Genomic DNA, 19,853 nt, shown 5'->3' with positions numbered 1-19,853 from the left:
AGTTTTTATATAAAAATTAGAAATTATTTTTATTGGAGTAATAGTTTATAACATTATATATATTGACATTTTTAGATCTAGTTCTAATGCTTGTTTCAGGGTTTTTAGTTTTTAAATGTTCCTTAATACTTAACTGTACAAATGAAAATTTTCTAAGTATTTAAATATCAAGTATTTGTTTTATTTTCATCTAGTCATTGTGCAGTGTCTGCATGCATTTTTATGTGATCATAATTAGTGAAAATACTCTGTACTTAATTTCAGTTACATGTTTTATATGTTAAAAAGGGTAATTTTAGGGGCTGGAGCGATAGCACAGCGGGTAAGGCGTTTGCCTTCCACGCAGCCGACCTGGGTTTGATTCCCGAACACCACCAGGAATAATTCCTGAGTGCATGAACCAGGAGTATCCCCTGTGCAGCGCCAGGTCTGACCCAAAAAAAGGGGGAAAAAAGGGTAATTTTACTGTATTTATGTAAAAACGACTTATTTTGTTTATGTTTTGATATGTAGTCTCTTGCTAGGTTTACTCCAAAAGCATAAATGCTCTCTTTCCTAGCATTTTGTAACATCTTGGTATTTGAAAATTTGAAAGTTCAGTATTGATAAGTAATTACCTTTTATTTATAATGCTGAAAGTATATTCAGTAGTTTTAACAAATTGTCCCTGCAAATAAAAGTAAAATATGACCCTTGACTGTTGATCAAGCAGTTTATTCTGAAAGCAGAGCACCTGTAATATGAAAACTGCATATTACATGAAGCTATGCAGTTATGAGTTCACTGCCTTGTACAACCTTTTACCTTTGTTCTTTTCCTCCTTACCCACACACCTTTTAATGCCTCCTGCTTCCTTTAATCTTTCCTCAGATTTTTATACATGCTCTCTCTTCTCTTTGTCTGAAATCCCTGTCCTGTCCATTTTTCCTTTGCTAATATCTCACTTCCTGCCCTCGGGGTGACACTTAAATAACTACGAATTGAGATCCTTTAGTGAATCAGAAATTGGGGATATTTTGTGAGCCGTACCAGCACGCCCTGTTTATCAGAGCTTGTCCTGATGAGTTGCTTGTCTTGTTCTGTGGACTGAGGGCACCTTCAAGTTAGCCATAAGTCTGTGTCCAGCACTGTCACAGTACCTGGTGATTAATAGGTGATCAGGTGTTGTGCCGAAAGTCTCAGTTATGGTTAGGTATAAATAGGCAGTTCCTTTAGATTCAGAATTAGATTATGATACTAGATAACATGTGGAAAAGGTTTCTTACTCTTGTACTGTGGAGGATAGACTTCCACTTATCATTTACATGAACTTGTAATTGGTGAATTGATGCCAATCAAATGATTTTACATATCTGTAATGGCTGAACTTCTTATTCTGAATGGGTAAGTGCAACTATAAGAGAAAGAACCAGCGCTGGTGATACAGCTCAGCAGTAGGCCAGAAGCCTGGAGAATGTGAGGCTCCGGGTTCCATCCCCAGCCCCTCGAGAAAGAAAAGCAACCACACCCCTGAAACAGCCCTTTGGTCCCTGCCCCCTAGGTGAGTGGTGCCCATCCATAGCGTTACTGTGTGTATCCATCCCTTCACGGCTCTCTTGTCCTCTGACTCTGCCAGTGCCGCACTGCTCTCTGTCTCGGAACCTTTTTTTTTTACAGTGTATTTATTTAGCTTTCAGCCTAAAAGAACGAAAGGCTATCAAGCTTAGCAAAACTCCTCACTTCCTACCCTTACCTTTCCTTTATATTGCCATCATCTGTTTTCTTGCAGCCTCAGAAGTTCTCTGGGTTAGAACTACCCTCTCTGTGCCCTGATACATTTTTATTAAAGTGAAAATGATTAGTCTAGAAAACCATTACACACTGCCCCAAGCCACCCTAGACATATTACCCAGGCCCATGTTTATTCTCGAGCTGCCTTCTTGTAGCAGTTACTCTTATGTCATTAAAAAGGGTATTACATTTTTTGCATGTTTATTTTGATTCTGAGCCACACCCAGTGTTGCTCAGGGCTTACTCCCATCTCTGCACTCAGGAGTCTCTCCTGGAAGTCTTAGGGGACTATATGGGATGCTGGGCTTGAACCCAGGTTAGCTGCTTGTAAGGCAAATACCTTACCTCCACCAGGTGTTATTTTCTTGACAATTCATATTAGACATTACATACACCCATTCTGATAAGTGTTTAGTTCTTACAGTACTGTGTAATTCCATCCGTCCTTTATGTTTAATCGCTGTGTTTTATTTATTTTTGCTGATTGATTTTATTGTTGTGGGGGCCTCTTAATTGTGCTTGGGGGCGCCATCTGGCTGCAGGCCTGGGGGCGGGGCAGTGTACTTGTGTCGTACCACTTGAACCACATCACCTGCCTTTAGATCATTTCTTTATTTTGGGTGCACATCCAGTAGTGCTCAAGGACTGCTCCTGATGCATTGTATCACTCTTGGGAGTGCTTGGGTTCCATTCCGTGCTGAGTCGAACCTGGGCCATACTTTTAGATAAATCATTGAACAGTGTTCATTGTAGAGGTCAGCAATATACTAGGATTACACAGTAGCATCGTATATACACATATACCCATATGTGTGTGTGTGTGTATTTGGTTTTTGGACCACACTTGTCAGTATTCAGGCCTTACACCTGGCACTGTCCTTGGGGGTCACTGCTGGTTGTGCTCTGGGGACCATCTGTGGTGCTGGGGAGCAAATATGAGTCAGCTGTATGCAAGGCAAGCTCCTTATTTGCTGTACTATTCCTCCAGCCCTATGAATTTTTTTCCCTAAAATTTTCAATTACCCTTCTTACACAAATCTAAAAATAATCATCTATCTCAGTCCCCAAAATGCTCTTTGTCTTTCAAGGAAATACCTTACCACAGATTCATTTCTTCCCTCCGTTGCTCTTATCTGAGCGAATTAATTAGCTGGTTATTAGCTCTCAAGATCTGCCAACCTTGACTCCAGCCTTCTCTGTGTTAGAACTAACTCCTGGGTTAGAACTATTGCTAGTTGATTTTTTTTTTTGCGGGGGGGGGGGGACATCCGGCAGTGCTCAGGGCTTATTTGTGGCTCTGCACTGTGGCTCTGGCAGGCTTGGGGACTCTAGAGCGTTCTGGGGATCAAACCCTGGGTATTTAGCCTCATGCAAGGCAAGCACCCTACCTGCTGTACCGTCACTCCTGTAGATTGAATCTTAAGACTTCTGTTGACGGTTGAGAGCCGCCTTTTCCTTGTGTATGTTTTCAACTAATTTGCTCAGAAGTTGAGGGTTAAAGTATCTTTATTACTGAATGTCAGAAAAGTCTTTAACCTCACAGTTGATTATTTGGACATAAAGAATTTTAAGTCGAAGGTTTTATGGTGGTTACTTGTTTTCCTGTTACCTATTGTAGCTGTTTCCTATAGTAGCTGTCCTGCTATTCTTGTTCATTTCCTTTGTAAATAACATCTTACTGCTAGAAAAAAATTAATTTTGGGTATTTTAAAGTTTCATGTGTTTTGTTTTTGTTTTGTTTTGTGTTGTTTATTTTGGGGGCCTCTCCTGGCTGTACTGGGGACAGGCGCCTGGTGCCAGGGATGGAGCTGGGGCCTCCTGCGTGCTTTGCATGCGCTCCAGCCTTTTGAACCATCTGTTAGCCCTACCTCGGTTGCATCTGGGTACGTGCTTTGTGAGTTGGCTCCTTTCCTCTGGAGATTAGAGTCTCTTTAACACTCGGAAGTTTCTTTGTGCTATTTCTTCTTTTGTTCTGTAGCCACACCAGCAAGTGCTCAGGGCTTTCTTCTGACTCTGCACTCGGATCACTCCTGGCAGTGCTCAGGGAACCAGATGTGCTGGGGATCAAATCCGGGGTGACTTTGTGCAAGACACACACCTTAATCACTCTACTATCTCTCCAGCCCCATTTTTTAGTGGGTTTTTTTTTCTCTTTCTGGACTCCTCATTAGAAGTATTTTAGACCCACTAGATTGATTATAATTGTCTTCTCTTTTTCTCTCTCCCCTCCCCCATGCCCTGGTATATTATGAGATACTTTGACTTCTAATTCTTTTGTTGTTGTTGTTGTTGTTGTTGTTGTTTTGAGATGTTAAAATATTTTCTACTGCTCCTCTAGTTCTAATTCTTGTATCTAGGAGAAAATTATTCTTTCTTCCTTTTTTTTTTTTTTTTCGGGTCACACCCGGCGATGCTGAGGGCTGACTCCTGGCTCTGCACTCAGGAATCACCCCTGGCGGTGATTGGGGGGCCATATGGGATGCTGGGAATTGAACCCGGGTTGGCCGCGTGCAAGGCAAACGCCCTACCCGCTGTGTTATCAATCCAGCCCCAGGAGAAATTATTCTTGATTTATAGGTACAGTCTAAAAATTTGTGGACACTAAATTGGGTTTGAAATTTTTTAGGCGAGTAGGGGGCATATCCAGCAATGTTTAGGGGTTATTCTAACCCCAGTGCTTAAGAGTTGTTCCTGCCCTGGCAGTGCTTGGTGTCCCCACAGTGTTGGGAATTGAACCCCAAGTTTCCACATACAAAGCCCTTTAAGTTAACTCCATGTGGCTCTCCCACCTTTTTTTGTTTTTAAAGGTCTATTCTTTTTTTTTTTTTAATTATCTTGATTTCCTCCAGAGTCCTGTCCTACTTGTCTTTGTTTTCCTCATTTTCAAAGGCATACCTCAAATATTTAGTGATTCTTGTACATTTATATTTAAGAGACACTGGGGAGCTGATGGGGAGCTGATAGGTAGCTGTGTACGTGGGAAGGGGGCGTGGTTATCAACTGTCAGACTTTATTTCAGGCAGGAGGGCAAAGTTCTGTCCACTGATGCTGTGAGGCCCTCAAATAGGAGAGGTGAGAAATGGCCAACCACTCCTAGGAACAGGCTAGGTGATGGTTGTAAGGATAAATTGAAATTTTTTTTAAAGTACATTTTTAGGGCCAGAGAGATAGTACAGCGAGTAAGACACTTGCCTTGCACGTGGCCAACCCAGGTTTGATCTCCCAGCATCCATTTGGTCCCCTGACACTGCTAGGAGTGACTCCTGAGTACAGAACCTGGAGTAAGCCCTGAACACAGCAGGTGTGGCCCAAAAACCAAAAAGTGTTTTTTAAAAATTTTTGAACCACACCTGGCAGTGCTCAGGAGACCATGCAGTGCTGGGAATCTACCTGGATTTGAAGCAGGGTTGACTGCACGCAGGGCAAACTCCTTAACTCCTGCCCTATCTCTTCAGCTCCTAGAGATAGAATGTATTCTATTTATTTTGTGGGCTTGGGCTACACACAGCCAGGCGCAAGTGTCTATCCACTGTACTATCTCTCCAGCCCCTGAAGATAGATTTTTAATTGGCATGTTTTTCAGCCTCTAGTCTTATTCCTGATCTGGATTCTGTGGGCAAGCCTGCCACATTTAAATTATCATGCTAAACTTGCACAACTTTATCCTGTTTATTCTCTTGTCTCCCAGAATTAAAACGTATTGTCTGCTGGTATCATCATCTTTCTGTTTTAACAGTGAGTTTAGATGTCTTTATATCTATGCATACACATAAATATCAAACATAAGGAAGAAATATTTTGTAATCACAGTCCTTAGTTCTGTGTGTGTGTATATGTGTGTGTGTGTGTGTGTGTGTGTGTGTGTGTGAGAGAGAGAGAGAGAGAGAGAGAGAGAGAGAGAGAGAGCACGAGAGCACTCAATATTTTAAACTAGCTTCTTCCACTTACCTGTTCTCTTTGCTCTCAACAAGTACCTTCCTTGGTCCTTGTTGCTGGCCTGGTAGATGACCCAAACCTTTATTCTTGAAAGATCTGGGCTGCCTGTCCTGCCTGGATTGTATTGTTATTGTTTTCATTTTAAATCACAGACATGGAAATAATTGAGCAGTGCTGGAGGGCACCCAGACTTCCCACTCTTCCCTTCCATCACTGTGTATTGTGGAACCCCTCAAAACCAGTCATGCCTGGCCAGCACAGTAGTCCCTCTCTCTTGTTGATTCAGAACCCACAGTGGCAAATGGCATTCTCAAAACTGAGTTATTTCATATGGTCCATATTGTGACCCCTGATGAAAGCATTTCTCCCTTTGAAACTAAGACATCTAGTGCAGCTTAGTCTAAGGTCACCTGGATGTATAGTTGGAGAATATCTATATACAGGAATGTAATTTGTTGGGATGTTCCATTTGCTGGAATGTAATTTGTTACTTTTCATTGACTTTCTGAATAAGTGAAAGAAAACCTTTCCATTTCCCATGAAACCCTTCTATTTCACCATCCACACTGCCAGCCATACCAGAAGCCTTGAAATCACCCTGAGTTCTTCGCTTTCCATTATTTAATCCCGTGTGTTAGAAAGCCACAGTTCTGCCTTCTTCACATCACTCACTTTTATTCCCTTATCTACCGTCTCATTTCAGTCATAGCTTTGGAATAGACTTCACCTTTTCTAACCCAAACTGTAGGAATACTCTTCAATAAGCCTCTCTCACCTACCTACCCATCTGCTAGTTATCTGCTAGGGCAGTCTTGCAAAGGTCAGGCCATAATTCAGTAGCTCTACATGCTATAAAGTAATTCCCAACTCTCTAGCCCACTGAATAAATTCATCTGCTTTAACAGTTCCAGAGTCACATGCCTTTAGCAAGTTAGAAGTGTGTTCTTTCTCAGGACATGTGTGATGGCTCTGCAATGTCAGGAATCCAGATTTCTTCTGATTTGTTACTTCAGCAACCCTTAGTATGTTGCCCTTATCTGCATGGTCCAAGATGCTTCACCGTCATGTCAGAGCCAGCATGAAAGAGGAAATGATGAAGAGGAGGAGGTCCAGAGCGAAAACATCTCTGTCCAGACTTTAGAATGTCAGGACGCATTCTGAAGATGTAGCTGCCGGCTGTTTTTTAAAAACTTTTGTCGATCAAGATGAGAGTGCTAGCTCCAGTAATAATTACAGTCATCCTATCATTTTCTTGTTGATTTGTTCAGTTTTTAGTTATATTTTAATGCTAGAGTTGGCTGTGGATTTTTTTTTTTTCATTTAAAATGAATGGACTTTGCTGTCTACCGAGGCACAATATTTATATTTGCTTTTTAACAATTTAGTAGCAGTGACTGATACTTCACTGAATATCAGCTGCAGGAGATGTGTCAAAGTAAATGAGATGATACTGACATGATTTCCAAACCTTGCCCTGAGACCTTCTGAGCATACCGGTTCTAAGAAATGGATGACTCGTGATTTGTTTAGTGACAGAGTCATTGTTGTAAACAGATTCCAAGGCAAGAGTGCCTTAAGTATTCTTACATGGAGAAATTTTTTTTTTCTGCTTTACTGTCTTGAGTAATATCTTTTGTTTTACTTGTAGATTTGATGGTCCTCGAAGATTTGAGGATTTAGGGTCAAGGTGTGAAGGACCGAGACCCAAAGGGCCTCGTTTTGAAGGAAATCGCCCCGATGGGCCAAGACCCAGATATGAAGGTCACCCAGCAGAGGGCACTAAAAGCAAATGGGGGATGATTCCCCGGGGGCCAGCATCTCAGTTTTATATTACTCCCAGTACATCTGTAAGTCCTCGACAGAGTGGACCACAGTGGAAAGGCCCCAAACAACCTTTTGGACAGCAGCATCAGCAGCAACCTAAGTCACAAGCAGAACCTCATTCAGAAAACAAAGAACCGCTAGCAGACACCAATAGTAACCAGCAGAAGAATTTTAAAGTGCAGTCAACTGCATTTTCCGTTTCTACAGATGTAAAGGATGCCAAGGCGGCTCAGTCAGATAAGACTCTAAGCAACTCTCAGCAAGAGCCACCTAAAAGTGAAGCCTCAGAAGGGCCTATTGAACCTTCTGTCTGGGACCAGAATTCTCAAAGTGTGGAAACTCAAATGGACAAAGCCCAAGCTGTTACTCAGACTGTACCCCTTGCAAATAAACCTGTGTCTACTCAATCTACTTTTTCCTCAAAAACAGGGGGGCTGGAGGGAGGAGCTGCAGTGGCAACTTCATCGTCATTAACCGTTGATAATGACTTTATTGGTCTGCCCCATTCAGAAAACAACCAAGATAAGGGGTTCTCTAGGGAGAGCAGAGATAATAGGCTAGAAGGCAATCGAGGCAGCAGCTCTGCTTACAGAGGTTCTGGGCAAGGCAGAATGGAAGACACACGCGATAAAGGACTAGTTAATAGGGGCCGAGGCCAGGCAATGGGCCGCGGCCCGGGGTTGGTCAAACAAGAAGATTTTCATGATAAGATGATGTGTAGAAGAGAAGACAGCCGGGAGAAGATGAGCAGGGGTGAAGGCAGCAGAGACAGAGGGCTGATGAGGCCAGGAAGCAGCCGAGAAAAAGTGCCAGGTGGTCTGCAAGGCAGCCAGGACAGGGGGAGAGCTGGTAGCCGAGAAGGGGGACCACCTCGGAGGGCTGGGAGTCAGGAGCGAGGGCCCCCTCGCAGGGCTGGAAGTAGGGAGAGAATACCACCCCGAAGAGCTGGGAGCAGAGAGAGGGGACCACCCCGAGGGCCTGGCAGTCGTGAGAGGGGACTGGGAAGACCAGATTTTGGTCGTGACAGAGGTCCACCATTTAGACCAGAACCAGGAGATGGTGGAGAAAAAATGTATCCATATCACCGCGATGAACTCCCTAGGGCTCCATGGAACCATGGAGAAGAGAGAGGGCACGAAGAGTTCTCGTTAGATGGTAGAAATGCTCCAGTGGAACGGGAAAGACTTGATGATTGGGATAGAGGGAGATACTGGAGAGAGTGTGACCGTGACTACCAAGATGACACAGTCGATCCATATAACAGAGAGGACAGGTTCTCGGCACCACCACCTCGGTCTCACGATGGAGACAGGAGAGGCCCTTGGTGGGATGATTGGGAGAGAGATCAGGATATGGATGACGACTACAACAGGGACATGGATAGGGACATGGACAGGGATGTGGATCGAATTGGAAGACCCATGGATATGTATGATAGAAATATGGATAATGAGTGGGACCGAGATTATGGGAGACCACTGGATGAACAAGAATCACAGTTTCGCGAACGGGATCTTCCATCTCTTCCGCCCTTACCACCCCTTCCGCCTCTTCCACCTTTGGATAGATATCGGGATGATAGATGGAGAGAAGAACGAAATCGAGACCATGGGTATGATCGAGATTTTCGTGATAGGGGTGAGTTGAGGATCCGAGAATATCCAGAAAGAGGAGATACATGGCGGGAAAAACGAGATTATATTCCTGACAGAATGGACTGGGAAAGAGAACGGTTATCAGACAGATGGTACCCATCTGATGTGGATAGACATTCCCCCATGGCGGAACATATGCCCTCCTCACATTCTTCTGAAATGATGGGGTCGGATGCAAATTTAGACTCTGACCAAGGCCTTGGAGGGGTAATGGTTCTCAGTCAGAGGCAGCACGAAATCATTTTGAAAGCTGCACAAGAACTGAAAATGCTTCGGTAAGTTGACCACTTCAGATCATTTCTTTTAGTCAAAACCACGTTTTAGACTGCTCTTTGTAAAGTGCTGTGATATATTTGAATGGAATCGTTTCACTTCAAGATCTTATCATCTACTTTTAAGTTTTTATTTCTAGTCACTCTGTGCTGTTTTAGGGGCTAAGATGGGTTATTTAGGAACTTTGTTAAACTTCTCCTGAAATGTGCAAGTTGATAACCATTCTTGGCTTTCATTGATGTGTTGCTGACATACCATGCTTGTGCATGTTTCAAGTGTCAAAACTTCAACTTTTCAGTGCTCTGGATTTCACAAAGTTCATATGTAACTTCTTTTCCCAGGAGGTAGTTTTTTTTTTCCTGTACTACTATATCTGATAGACTTCCTGTTCACTAATCTTGGAAATAACTCTGGAAAGTTCTGTCATTTATAACTTTTGAAGCTAAGAATGGTTTACCTGGAAGTGTCCTCAGATTTGTCTAATGATTGCTATGTTCCTTTTTGGGATGCTTTATCTTTTCATAACTAAAAGCAGGTGTCTTTACTTAATGATGTTGCTTATTTCTACATAATCAAGTGCTTGTGAGATGAGGAAAGAATTTGGATTTCTCAGTTTACAGTCAACTATAGTTATCTACATAACACTTAATAGTCATAACAAAAGCTAACAATTAGTGCATGCTTACTTTGTGCCAGGAATTGTACTAAGTGCTTTGTACGTATTAATTCATTTAATCCTTTAACCGTATCCTGAGATGGGAGTTTAGGAGTTAAGACAGATTGCAAGCTTTTTGAGCAATTTCTTTTGGAATTAGCAATGTTTTGAGAAAATACATTAATGGTTAGGCTCCATATTCCAGTGTATTGTGTTTCCTTTGCTTTTCAACTCTGGTGTACGTTTTTAGATTATAACAATTAAAAAGTGTAACAAGTTTGGGGCTAGCAAAGTATGATGAGGGGAAAGGACTAAAGATATGAAAGATCAGATATCTTGGGCAGCAAACCTGTTTCTGTGGTCTATAGAGAAGATACTCTGGATTTTTTTCCCCAAGATTACTTATCTAGATTATATGGGAGGTATGCAGTAGAACAATTTAGCTCTTCACTTTTAAATTATCGACTTGAAATTTAACACTATGCAATGTCACTGTGCTGATAATTTATCATATATTATCTGAATATGTCTCAGTTCCTTATATTTCAAAGGCCTGCAGTGAAAAGTAATAGTCCCACTTCACAAATGACACAAGGCTCAGAGAGGTTAAGTCCACTTGGCTATTAAGTGGCAAACCCAAAACCCAGTCCTGTCAAACTCTAAAATCTATTTTGTTTTATGGAGAACACCATGCTGACTGGTGTTTCTAAGCTCCTAGGGTTTCTTTCTTTTTCTTTCAAAAACTATTCATTATTGCTTTGCATGGAAATGCTAAATAAAAGACACTTCTTTTTGTGGGGAGCTCTTTCTACCAACATGACCATAATCAGATAAAATTATATGAAGTAATAGAAGTTATCATAGTGCATACAAGTTAGCTATATTATGTTGTATACGTCATAATATGATGTGAGGCAGAAAATAATCATTTTGAATACTTGACCCATATTTGTGTTTATTGGGTCACTGCATTTTACAAAATGTAGGGAGAAAATTGTAAAAGGTCTAAGCTTTTTTTTTTTTTTGGTAGGCAAGAAAGTTTTTATTGAGACTTAATTGGAAAGATATGAGGGGAGAGAAAGGGAGAGAAGTACATGTTTGAGAGAGATCACAGAATTTGCCAGAGTGGAAATAGACAAGCAAAGAAATATAGAGACAAGCATCTCCGGTGCTTGAAGGGAGAACATGGGCTTGACGAGAACGCCTAAGATGTTCATGGTAGCTGTGAGGCATGTTTAAAATGGGCATTGTAAGGAAAATGAAAAGGAACATGGCCAACGACTTAGAGGAAAAACTTACAAAAGTACACAATTACCCTTCAGGAATATGCAGTGTTATTTAAAGATTTAAACTAAACATTTTCAAAAAATTTTTTACACATTAATGTTATGACCACATTTATCAGGGATCATAAGCTGGAATGCCCATGAGAATCAAACAGATGACAAAATCAGTGAAAGCGAGTCAGATATGACTGTTGAGTAGGATGGGATGGCCAGGTCTCACCTGAACGTGGGCAGCCACTTCTCCACTGGGCTGGTTGTTGGTGTGTGAAAATGTAGGCCCAGTGTTAACCAAATCTCATTTGAATTTACACGTGAAATAGTTTGCTTTGTAAGCAATCGAAAGCAATCCAGATCCAGATCAGTCTTGTAGACCATATGTCATCCATGGACCACCACTTGCAAATTTTTGTTGTAACTTTTGGTTAGATGAAATCTGAGATTAGAATAGACTTTTGTGTCAGGTGGTGTATCTGTCCTTGAATAATTCATCATCATTTATGGGTCTTACATAATAGATCAGTTAGCTAAAAGCAAGAGAATGTATTACCACAGACGGAGAAGTTTATTGGTTTTTCTGGTAGAGGGTTTATAGGCCTTTTTATGCCCCTTCAATACTGTAGTCATTTAGGAATGGAATAGACTTGCCTTATGTACAATGGCAATTTATTTGTTTGCAGGGAACAGAAAGAACAGCTTCAAAAGATGAAAGATTTTGGATCTGAGCCACCAATGCCTGACCATTTACTGCCCCAGGATTCAAGATTACAGAATACATCGAGACCTGGAATGTATCCGGTATGGGAAAATATATGCTCAGAATAATAAAATAGTTCCTAATTTTGTTTTGCGTAGGCTATTTGGTATTATGCTAAGTGTAAGTTTTCTCATAAAAAAAAATGTTGGTGAGTATGGTAAAAAATAATGACAAATTTTTCCCCTTCTCCCCAGGTTTTGATAAGTACACCAAGCACACCAGAACTATATTGCATTATGTTCATTAAAATGTACAGGTTTTTTTTTCCCCTAATAATCACTTCTGTACAAGTAATTCAGTTTTGCCGTCTGGGAAGTCTTTTTTTTTTTTTTTTTTTTGGGAGAAGAGGCACTTTGGGCAGTGCTCAGAGAAGCATGTGGGCCAAGGGTTCAAATCCAAGGCTTCAGCCTGTAAGTCATCTGCCTGGCCTCTAAGCAGCACTTTTTTTTTTTGGTTTTTGTTGTTGTTGTTGTTATTGTTGTTTTTTGGGCCACTCCCGGTGATGTTCAGGGGCTCCTCCTGGCTTTGCACTTAGGAATCACTCCTGGCAGTAAGCAGCACTTTTTTTTTTTTTTTGGCTTTTTTGGGTCACACCTGGCGATGCACAGGGGTTACTCCTGGCTCTGCACTCAGGAATTACCCCTGGCTGTGCTCAGGGGACCATATGGGATGCTGGGATTTGAACCCGGGTCGGCCGCGTGCAAGGCAAACGCCTTACCCGCTGTGCTATCTCTCCAGCCCCAAGCAGCACTTTTTAAGAAGCTGCTAAACCATTTTCTAAAGTGGTTATAGCACTTTACTTCCCCACTAGCAATTGAAAGGGCCCTTGTCATCATTTGTTACAGTCTGGTTTATTATAGCCAGTCAGCTGGACATGACATATCTCATTGTTGTTTTGATTCTTTTTTTTAGGGGAGTGGGGGCATACCCGTCTGTGCTCAGGGCTTACTCCTGGCTTTGTGCTCAGGGATCACTCCTGGCAGGCTTGCGGGATCATTTGGCATACTGGGGATCAAACCTGTGCTGGCTGCATGCAAGACAAGTGCCCTACCACTGTACTATCACTCAGGCCCTCACTTGCATCTCTCTAATGTCGAACATCTTTTCATGTGCTATTGACCACTTCTTTTCCTTGGAAGAAAAGATTTTTCTCTTTTTGCCCATATTAAAAAATATATTTGTATTAATTTATAAGTTTTTTTTTGTTTTTTTGTTTTTTTGTTTTTTTTTTTGCTTTTTGGGTCACACCTGGCGATGCACAAGGGTCACTCCTGGCTCTGCACTCAGGAATTACCCCTGGCGGTGCTCAGGGGACCATATGGGATGCTGGGAATCGAACCCGGGTCGGCCGCGTGCAAGGCAAACGCCCTACCCGCTGTGCTATCACTCCAGCCCCCCTAATTTATAAGTTTTAATTTTAAAATTTTTATTATAGTTTAGGTAGCATGGTTACAATAGTATTAGCATTTGTAATTTTTGGTTTTGTTGTTTTGTTTGGAGGTTCTAGCAGGGAGGAGCAGGCTGGAGTTATAGCACAGTGGCAGGGCGTTTGCCTTGCACGCGGCCGACCCGGGTTCGATTCCTCCGCCCCTCTCAGAGAGCCTGGCAAGCTACCGAGAGTATCTTGCCCGCATGGCAGAACCTGGCAAACTTCCCGTGGTGTATTCAATAATTCAAAACAGTAACAACAATTCTCAAAATGGAGACGTTACTGGTTGCCCGCTCGAGCAAATCGATGAGCAAGACGGGAATACAGTGACAGTGTTGTTTTCTTTTAAGGACACACTTGTTGATGCTTAGGGGTTCCTTCTAGCTCTGTATTCAGGAGTTATTACTGGCAGGCCAAACTGTGTGCAAGGGTCAGCTGTGTGCAAGGCAAATGCCCTACTGTACTAACTCTCTGGCCCCCTTATATTTTTTATTTTGATATAAAGCACCCTACCGGCACCAAAGTGCCCACAGCTTTCTACCTCTGTTTCTTTCTGTGTTTGTTTTGATTTTCTTTTTTTCTTTTTGCCACATGAGGCATTGCTCAGGACTTTATCCTGGTTCTATGCTCAGGCATCGCTCTTGGGAAGCCCAGGGGTCAGATTGAACCTGAGTCAACTGCATGCAAGGCAAGCATCATACCCACTGTAATGTCTCTCCAGCCCTCACCAAATACATTTTTAATGTCCCTGAATTCAAGCCCCTTATTAGATACATGATTTAGATGTTTTGCATGTAACCTCTTTCTCTATGATTTTTCTTTTCATTTTCTAATGCTTTATATTATTTATTTGTCTTGGTTTGGGGGTCATACCTGGTGGTACTCAGGGCTTACTCCTGGTTCTGTAGTCAGGGATCACTTCTGGCAGAACTCAGGAGACCATATGAGGTACCAGGGATTGAACCCAGGCAGCTGTGTGCAGGGCAAGTGCCCTGCCCTTTGTACTCTCAAAGAGCTTGATTTTTTTCTTTTTTCTTTTTGGGTCATACCTGGCAATGCACAGGGGTTGACTTCTGGCTCTGCACTCAGGAATAACTCCTGGCGTTGCTCAGGGGACCATGTGGGATGCTGGGAATTGAACCCAGGTTGGCTGCATGCAAGGCAAACGCCCTACCCACTATGCTATTGCTCCAGCCCCAAGAACTTGAAATATTTTGAATGTTTTGAAATTCAGAAGAAAAATATTTTCAATTTTGAATGAGTCCAATTTATTTAAAAAAATCTTTTAAGTGAAGTGAGAATCAGCTTTCAACTTCTGTTGATGTTGATCTGTTCTGTTGATAACAGCATGGTGTGTCTGTCAGCTAAGTATTTGTTCTGTTTTTCAGCCTCCAGTGTCCTACAGGCCACCACCCACTCTGGGTAAACCACCGGGTTCACTTGTAAGACCCTCTGCTCCACCAAGATCATCTGTTCCTATGACGCGGCCACCCATCCCAATACCGCCACCCCCACCTCCTCCTCCTCCACCACCACCTCCTCCTCCTGTGATCAAGCCTCAAGCTTCAGGTGTGGAACAGGAACGCTGGGATGAAGATTCTTTCTATGGCCTCTGGGATACGAACGATGAGCAAGGATTGAATTCAGAATATAAGTCAGAAACTGCACCGCTTCCAGCTCCTCCAGTGCTACCACCCCCACCTGTTCACCCTTCCATTCCCCCTCCTGGCCCACTGCCTATGGGTATGCCACCAATGCCCAAACCACCACCAGTGCAGCAGACTGTTGATTATGGCCATGGCCGAGGTAAGTACTGGTGGTCGACTGTGTTTGGAAATCTAAAGCAGTTCCTTTTTCACTTGGTGGCCAAACGACCGCGCCCCCTCCCCGCCCCCCTTCCCCCATCCCCTGGATATTCTAAGGGGGCCATGGGTGAGAACCACGAAAATGGGGGGCTGCAGCCTGACACAAGGAACCAGTGGAGAAGAGAGTAGTGCCACAGGAAGGAAACCAGGTTGGAAGGAGCCACAGTCGGAGAACTTGAGAAACCTTGATCTAAAGGGGTTGTTCGCTTTAGGGCTTGCGTCCTCAAGCTTTATGCTTAGAGTGTTTTGTCCTTGATTTGTTTACCAGATATATCCAGTAATAAAGTTGAACAGATACCCTATGGAGAAAGAATAACTCTGCGTCCAGAACCATTACCAGAAAGATCAACTTTTGAGACAGGTAGGAATCCCAGAGAGATCAGTTGTTTTTAAACCCTTCAGAGCCCAGTTATCACATGATTTATCCTTTTGATGAGATTTTTTTGGGGGGGAGGGGTGGGATTATTTGGGTTTTCTTTGTATTTTTTTTTTGTTTGCTTTTGTTTTTGTTTGGGGGCCACACCTTGCAATGCTCAGGACTTACTCCTGGCTCTGCATTCAGAATTACTCCTGGTGGACTCTGGGGACCTTATGGGGTGCCGGGATCAAGCCCTGGTCAGCCACGTGCAATGCAAATGTCCTACCTGCTATGCTATTGCTACAGCCCCAGATCTCCTTTTAATAACAGCAACATGTTTGGAATTTAGGTCAACAGTTTTTACTATTTGTAAAATTTATGTATTTTTTTTTCTTTCACTTCAGAAGAAGACATCAGTCTCTTTTCTGTTTCTTTTTTCTTAGTTTTGGTGCCAGGGCTAAAGCTTAGGGACCCAAACATGTGAAGAATGCGCTGTATCACTGCACTATATTTCCCAGCCCTAGAGTTTTAATTTTATATTAATTTTTTTATTTGTAGATCACGTAGGACAAAGGGACCGTTACGATAGAGATAGAGACCGGGAGCCTTATTTTGATCGTCAGAGTAATGTCATGTCAGATCATCGAGATTTCAAAAGGGATCGGGATATGCACAGAGACCGAGATCGGGACCGAGGCATCATTGACTATGACCGGGATCGATTTGACAGAGACCGCCGACCGCGGGATGATAGGTATGCTCTCAAGGGGAGCTTTCCAGGATGTGCAAAGGTCCAGATTCCCTTTTGTTTGGTTTTGGTTTGGGGACAACACTTGGCAGTGCTGAACATTTATTCCTGGCTCAGTGCTTAGGAAACACTCCTGCCCATGCTTAGGGCCTAAATGTGGTGTCAGGAACCAAACCTGGCTCAGATCCATGCAGTGCAAGAGCCCTGCTCGCTGTACTAACTCTCCGGCCCCAAATGTCTGTATTCTTAAGCGAACGTCAGTGTTTGAAGGACTTAGAATGGACTATCTTGGGGGCTGGAGAGATAGCACAGCGGGTAGGGCGTTTGCCTTGCACGCGGCCGACCCGGGTTCAAATCCCAGCATCCCATATGGCCCCCTGAGCACGGCCAGGGGTAATTCCTGAGTGAAGAGCCAGGAGTAACCCCTGTGCATCGCCAGGTGTGACCCCAAAAAAAAAAAAAAAAAAAAAAAAAAGAAGGGACTATCTTCTCATACATGTAACTGTATGATTTGGAAGGGAAAGAATAGTCCTATATCAATTTTTAGGAAATTAATTGCTTGAGTTTTGGCTGCTTGAATTCTAAAGAATTAAGTGGGAAATGGAGGTAACCAGAAGGAAGAGGAAGGTATTGTCAGTAAAGGTATGGTCATTGTCATTACTTAATTAGTAGGAAAAAATTTTTTTATTTACTATTGAGGTAACATGGGTTTGCAATTCTGTATATATTTTTAAAATGCAAATTCACACCAAACAATATAATTCATGAGCCCTTCAGATGTATATATACGAGGCTTATCTAAATGGAAAAACAAAAAAAAATACCTAATTCCTAAGTAGAGCAGCATTTCTCAGCTAGGGGCCGTCAGGATATTCCAAGGAGGGGTGCTGCAGGTGAAAATTGCGTAAAGGAGGGGCCATGGCACAAGACCAGGAGGCCAAATGGAAGGACAGGAGAGCTATAGGAAGAAAACAAGACCAGCAGGTGGGACCACAGAAACAGTGGAGAAGCATTAATGTAGAATAACTGCCCAGAGAGAAAATGGATGGATAATGGTGTTGTGCTGTAAGGCAGACCTCCAAATACCCTTTATTTACCAAAGCGCTCCTCTTAACACCTTCCAGGGCTCAGTCATATAGAGACAAAAAAGACCATTCCTCATCCAGAAGAGGGGGGTTCGAGAGACCATCCTATGACCGGAAGTCTGACCGACCAGCCTACGAAGGACCGTCCATGTTTGGAGGTAGGGCGGAGCTTTGTTGACTTATAAGGAGGTTGCGAATGTGCATAGTGGGAAATGCTTTTCCTCACTCTGTGAATTCAAACTTAATAATAAAATGCCCTTACACGTTTTCAGGGAGGTCAGTGTAATTGATGAAATAAAAATCACATTCTCCCCTTCTCCTCTTCCCTACTCCCTCCCTCACCCCCCCTCCACCCCCCAGTTTTTGTGTTTGGCATGCTTGGACGACATGGCAGTGCTGGGGGTTGAACCCTGGGCACCTGCACACAAAGCCTGTGCTTCAGTGCTTTGAACCACTTCCTTGGCTCAAAATCAGTTTTTCCTGTTGGTTTTCATTTTGGGCCTCACTTGGTTGTGCTCAGGATCTACTCCCAGCTCCTTGCTGAGCTCAAACTCAGGCCTTCTCAATGCAGAGGATGCACTCCAGCCATTAAGTTCTTTCCCCAGCCCCAGAAACAAAATCAGTTAGAATCCTACCACCCATACTGCACTGTAGCACTGTCGTCCCATTGTTCATCGGTTTGATCGAGCAGGCATCAGTAATGTCTCCGTTGTGAGACTTGTTGTTACTGTTCTTGGCATATCGAATATGCCACGGGTAGTTTGTCAGGCTCTGCCTTGCGGGCAGGATACTCTCAGTAGCTCGCCGGACTGTCCGAGAGGGACGGAGGAATCAAACCTGGGTCAGCTGCGTGCAAGGCAAACGCCCTACCCGCTGTGCTATTGCTCCAGCCCACCACCCATACTACCACTATTAAATTGTTGTATATTTCCTCTTATTCTCTTCACTTCAATATTAATGAAGTTGTAATCAAAGTTTAAATGTGACTTTTTTATTGTACTAATTCCCATTGATTTTGTACTGTTTATCATGCCTTCATATATAAGCCTCATATAAAGACTCCCTGAAATTCCACGTTGTGGATAAAATATACAGGTCTTACTGGTCATTAAGTTGCTTACAGTTTTTTTCTGATGAAAATTACTTTTAATCTAGAAACATCAGATTATAAGAACAAGTTTTCTTTTTTTCTTTTTTTTTTTTTTTCTTTTTTGGTCACACCCGGCAATGCACAGGGGTTGCTCCTGGCTCTGCGGTAAAGAATTACCCCTGGCAGTGCTCAGGGCACCATATGGGATGCTGGGAATCGAACCTGGGTCAGCCGCATGCAAGGCAAACGCCCTACCCGCTGTGCTATTGCTCCAGCCCCAACAAGTTTTCCTTTTATGACAGAAATTTCTTTTTATAGACAGAACAAACTATAAATCGTACTACCCAGCAAAGTATTTATTAGTATTTTGTCTCATTGCTTAACCTCCCCCCTAAATTTAATACAAACGAATTAATTTATGATTTTTTTTAAACAATGTTTACCTAAAATAATGCTTTTCTTTTTTGTTTGTTTTGTGGGGGCCACCACTGGCTGTGCTATGGGATGCCCGGGCTTAAACCCGTGTTTGCCGCTGACAGCAAGTGCCCTTCCTGAGGCTCTGGCCTCTTTTTGTTTTGCATTTTTTGTTTTGTCTTGTTTTGTTTGTTTTTAGGTTTTAGGGCCACTCCCAGTGGTGCTCAGGGCTTACTTCTGGCTCTGCACTTAAGGAATCACTTCTGGAGGGCTCAGGGGACCATGTGGGTTGCCAGGGATTGAACCCAGGTGGGCCACACACAAGGCAAGCCCCCTACCCACTATAGTGTTGCTTCAGTCCTCTTTTTGTTTTCTTGTTTTCACTTTACATTATCTTAAATTTACATTATCTTAAACTTTCTCTACTTAATAGTAAAAGTGGCCCTGAGTAATTGCAAATTATATTTCTCTGGGATGAGTGGAAAGAAATAAAATTTTAAATTATTGCTACACGAATAATAATTTTGTTCAATTACCGGGCTCCTAGGAGAACGAAGAACTTACCCAGAGGAGCGGATGCCCTTGCCAGCTCCTTCACTCAGCCACCAGCCTCCTCCAGCACCGAGGGTTGAGAAGAAGCCTGAGTCCAAGAATGTGGATGATATTTTGAAACCACCTGGTCGAGAGAGCAGGCCCGAGAGAGTAAGGCTT

At 42.8% G+C, this 19,853-nt stretch overlaps 1 protein-coding gene across 1 annotated transcript in view; it reads left to right on the top strand.

Moving 5' to 3' along the window:
- YLPM1 (YLP motif containing 1) overlaps positions 1-19,853 on the top strand; it is a 75,667-nt gene that overhangs the window by 33,508 nt on the left and 22,306 nt on the right. Inside the window, exons 5-11 of the mRNA XM_055130513.1 lie at positions 7,355-9,460; positions 12,077-12,194; positions 14,971-15,388; positions 15,716-15,808; positions 16,364-16,559; positions 17,678-17,796; positions 19,690-19,844. Coding sequence (XP_054986488.1) covers positions 7,355-9,460; positions 12,077-12,194; positions 14,971-15,388; positions 15,716-15,808; positions 16,364-16,559; positions 17,678-17,796; positions 19,690-19,844 — 3,205 coding nt within the window. The remainder of the gene's footprint in view (positions 1-7,354; positions 9,461-12,076; positions 12,195-14,970; positions 15,389-15,715; positions 15,809-16,363; positions 16,560-17,677; positions 17,797-19,689; positions 19,845-19,853) is intronic.

This window comes from Sorex araneus, chromosome 3 (genome assembly GCF_027595985.1).
Source record: "Sorex araneus isolate mSorAra2 chromosome 3, mSorAra2.pri, whole genome shotgun sequence".
Taxonomy (NCBI): domain Eukaryota; kingdom Metazoa; phylum Chordata; class Mammalia; order Eulipotyphla; family Soricidae; genus Sorex; species Sorex araneus.
This window is presented reverse-complemented; position numbering and strand designations above follow the sequence as displayed.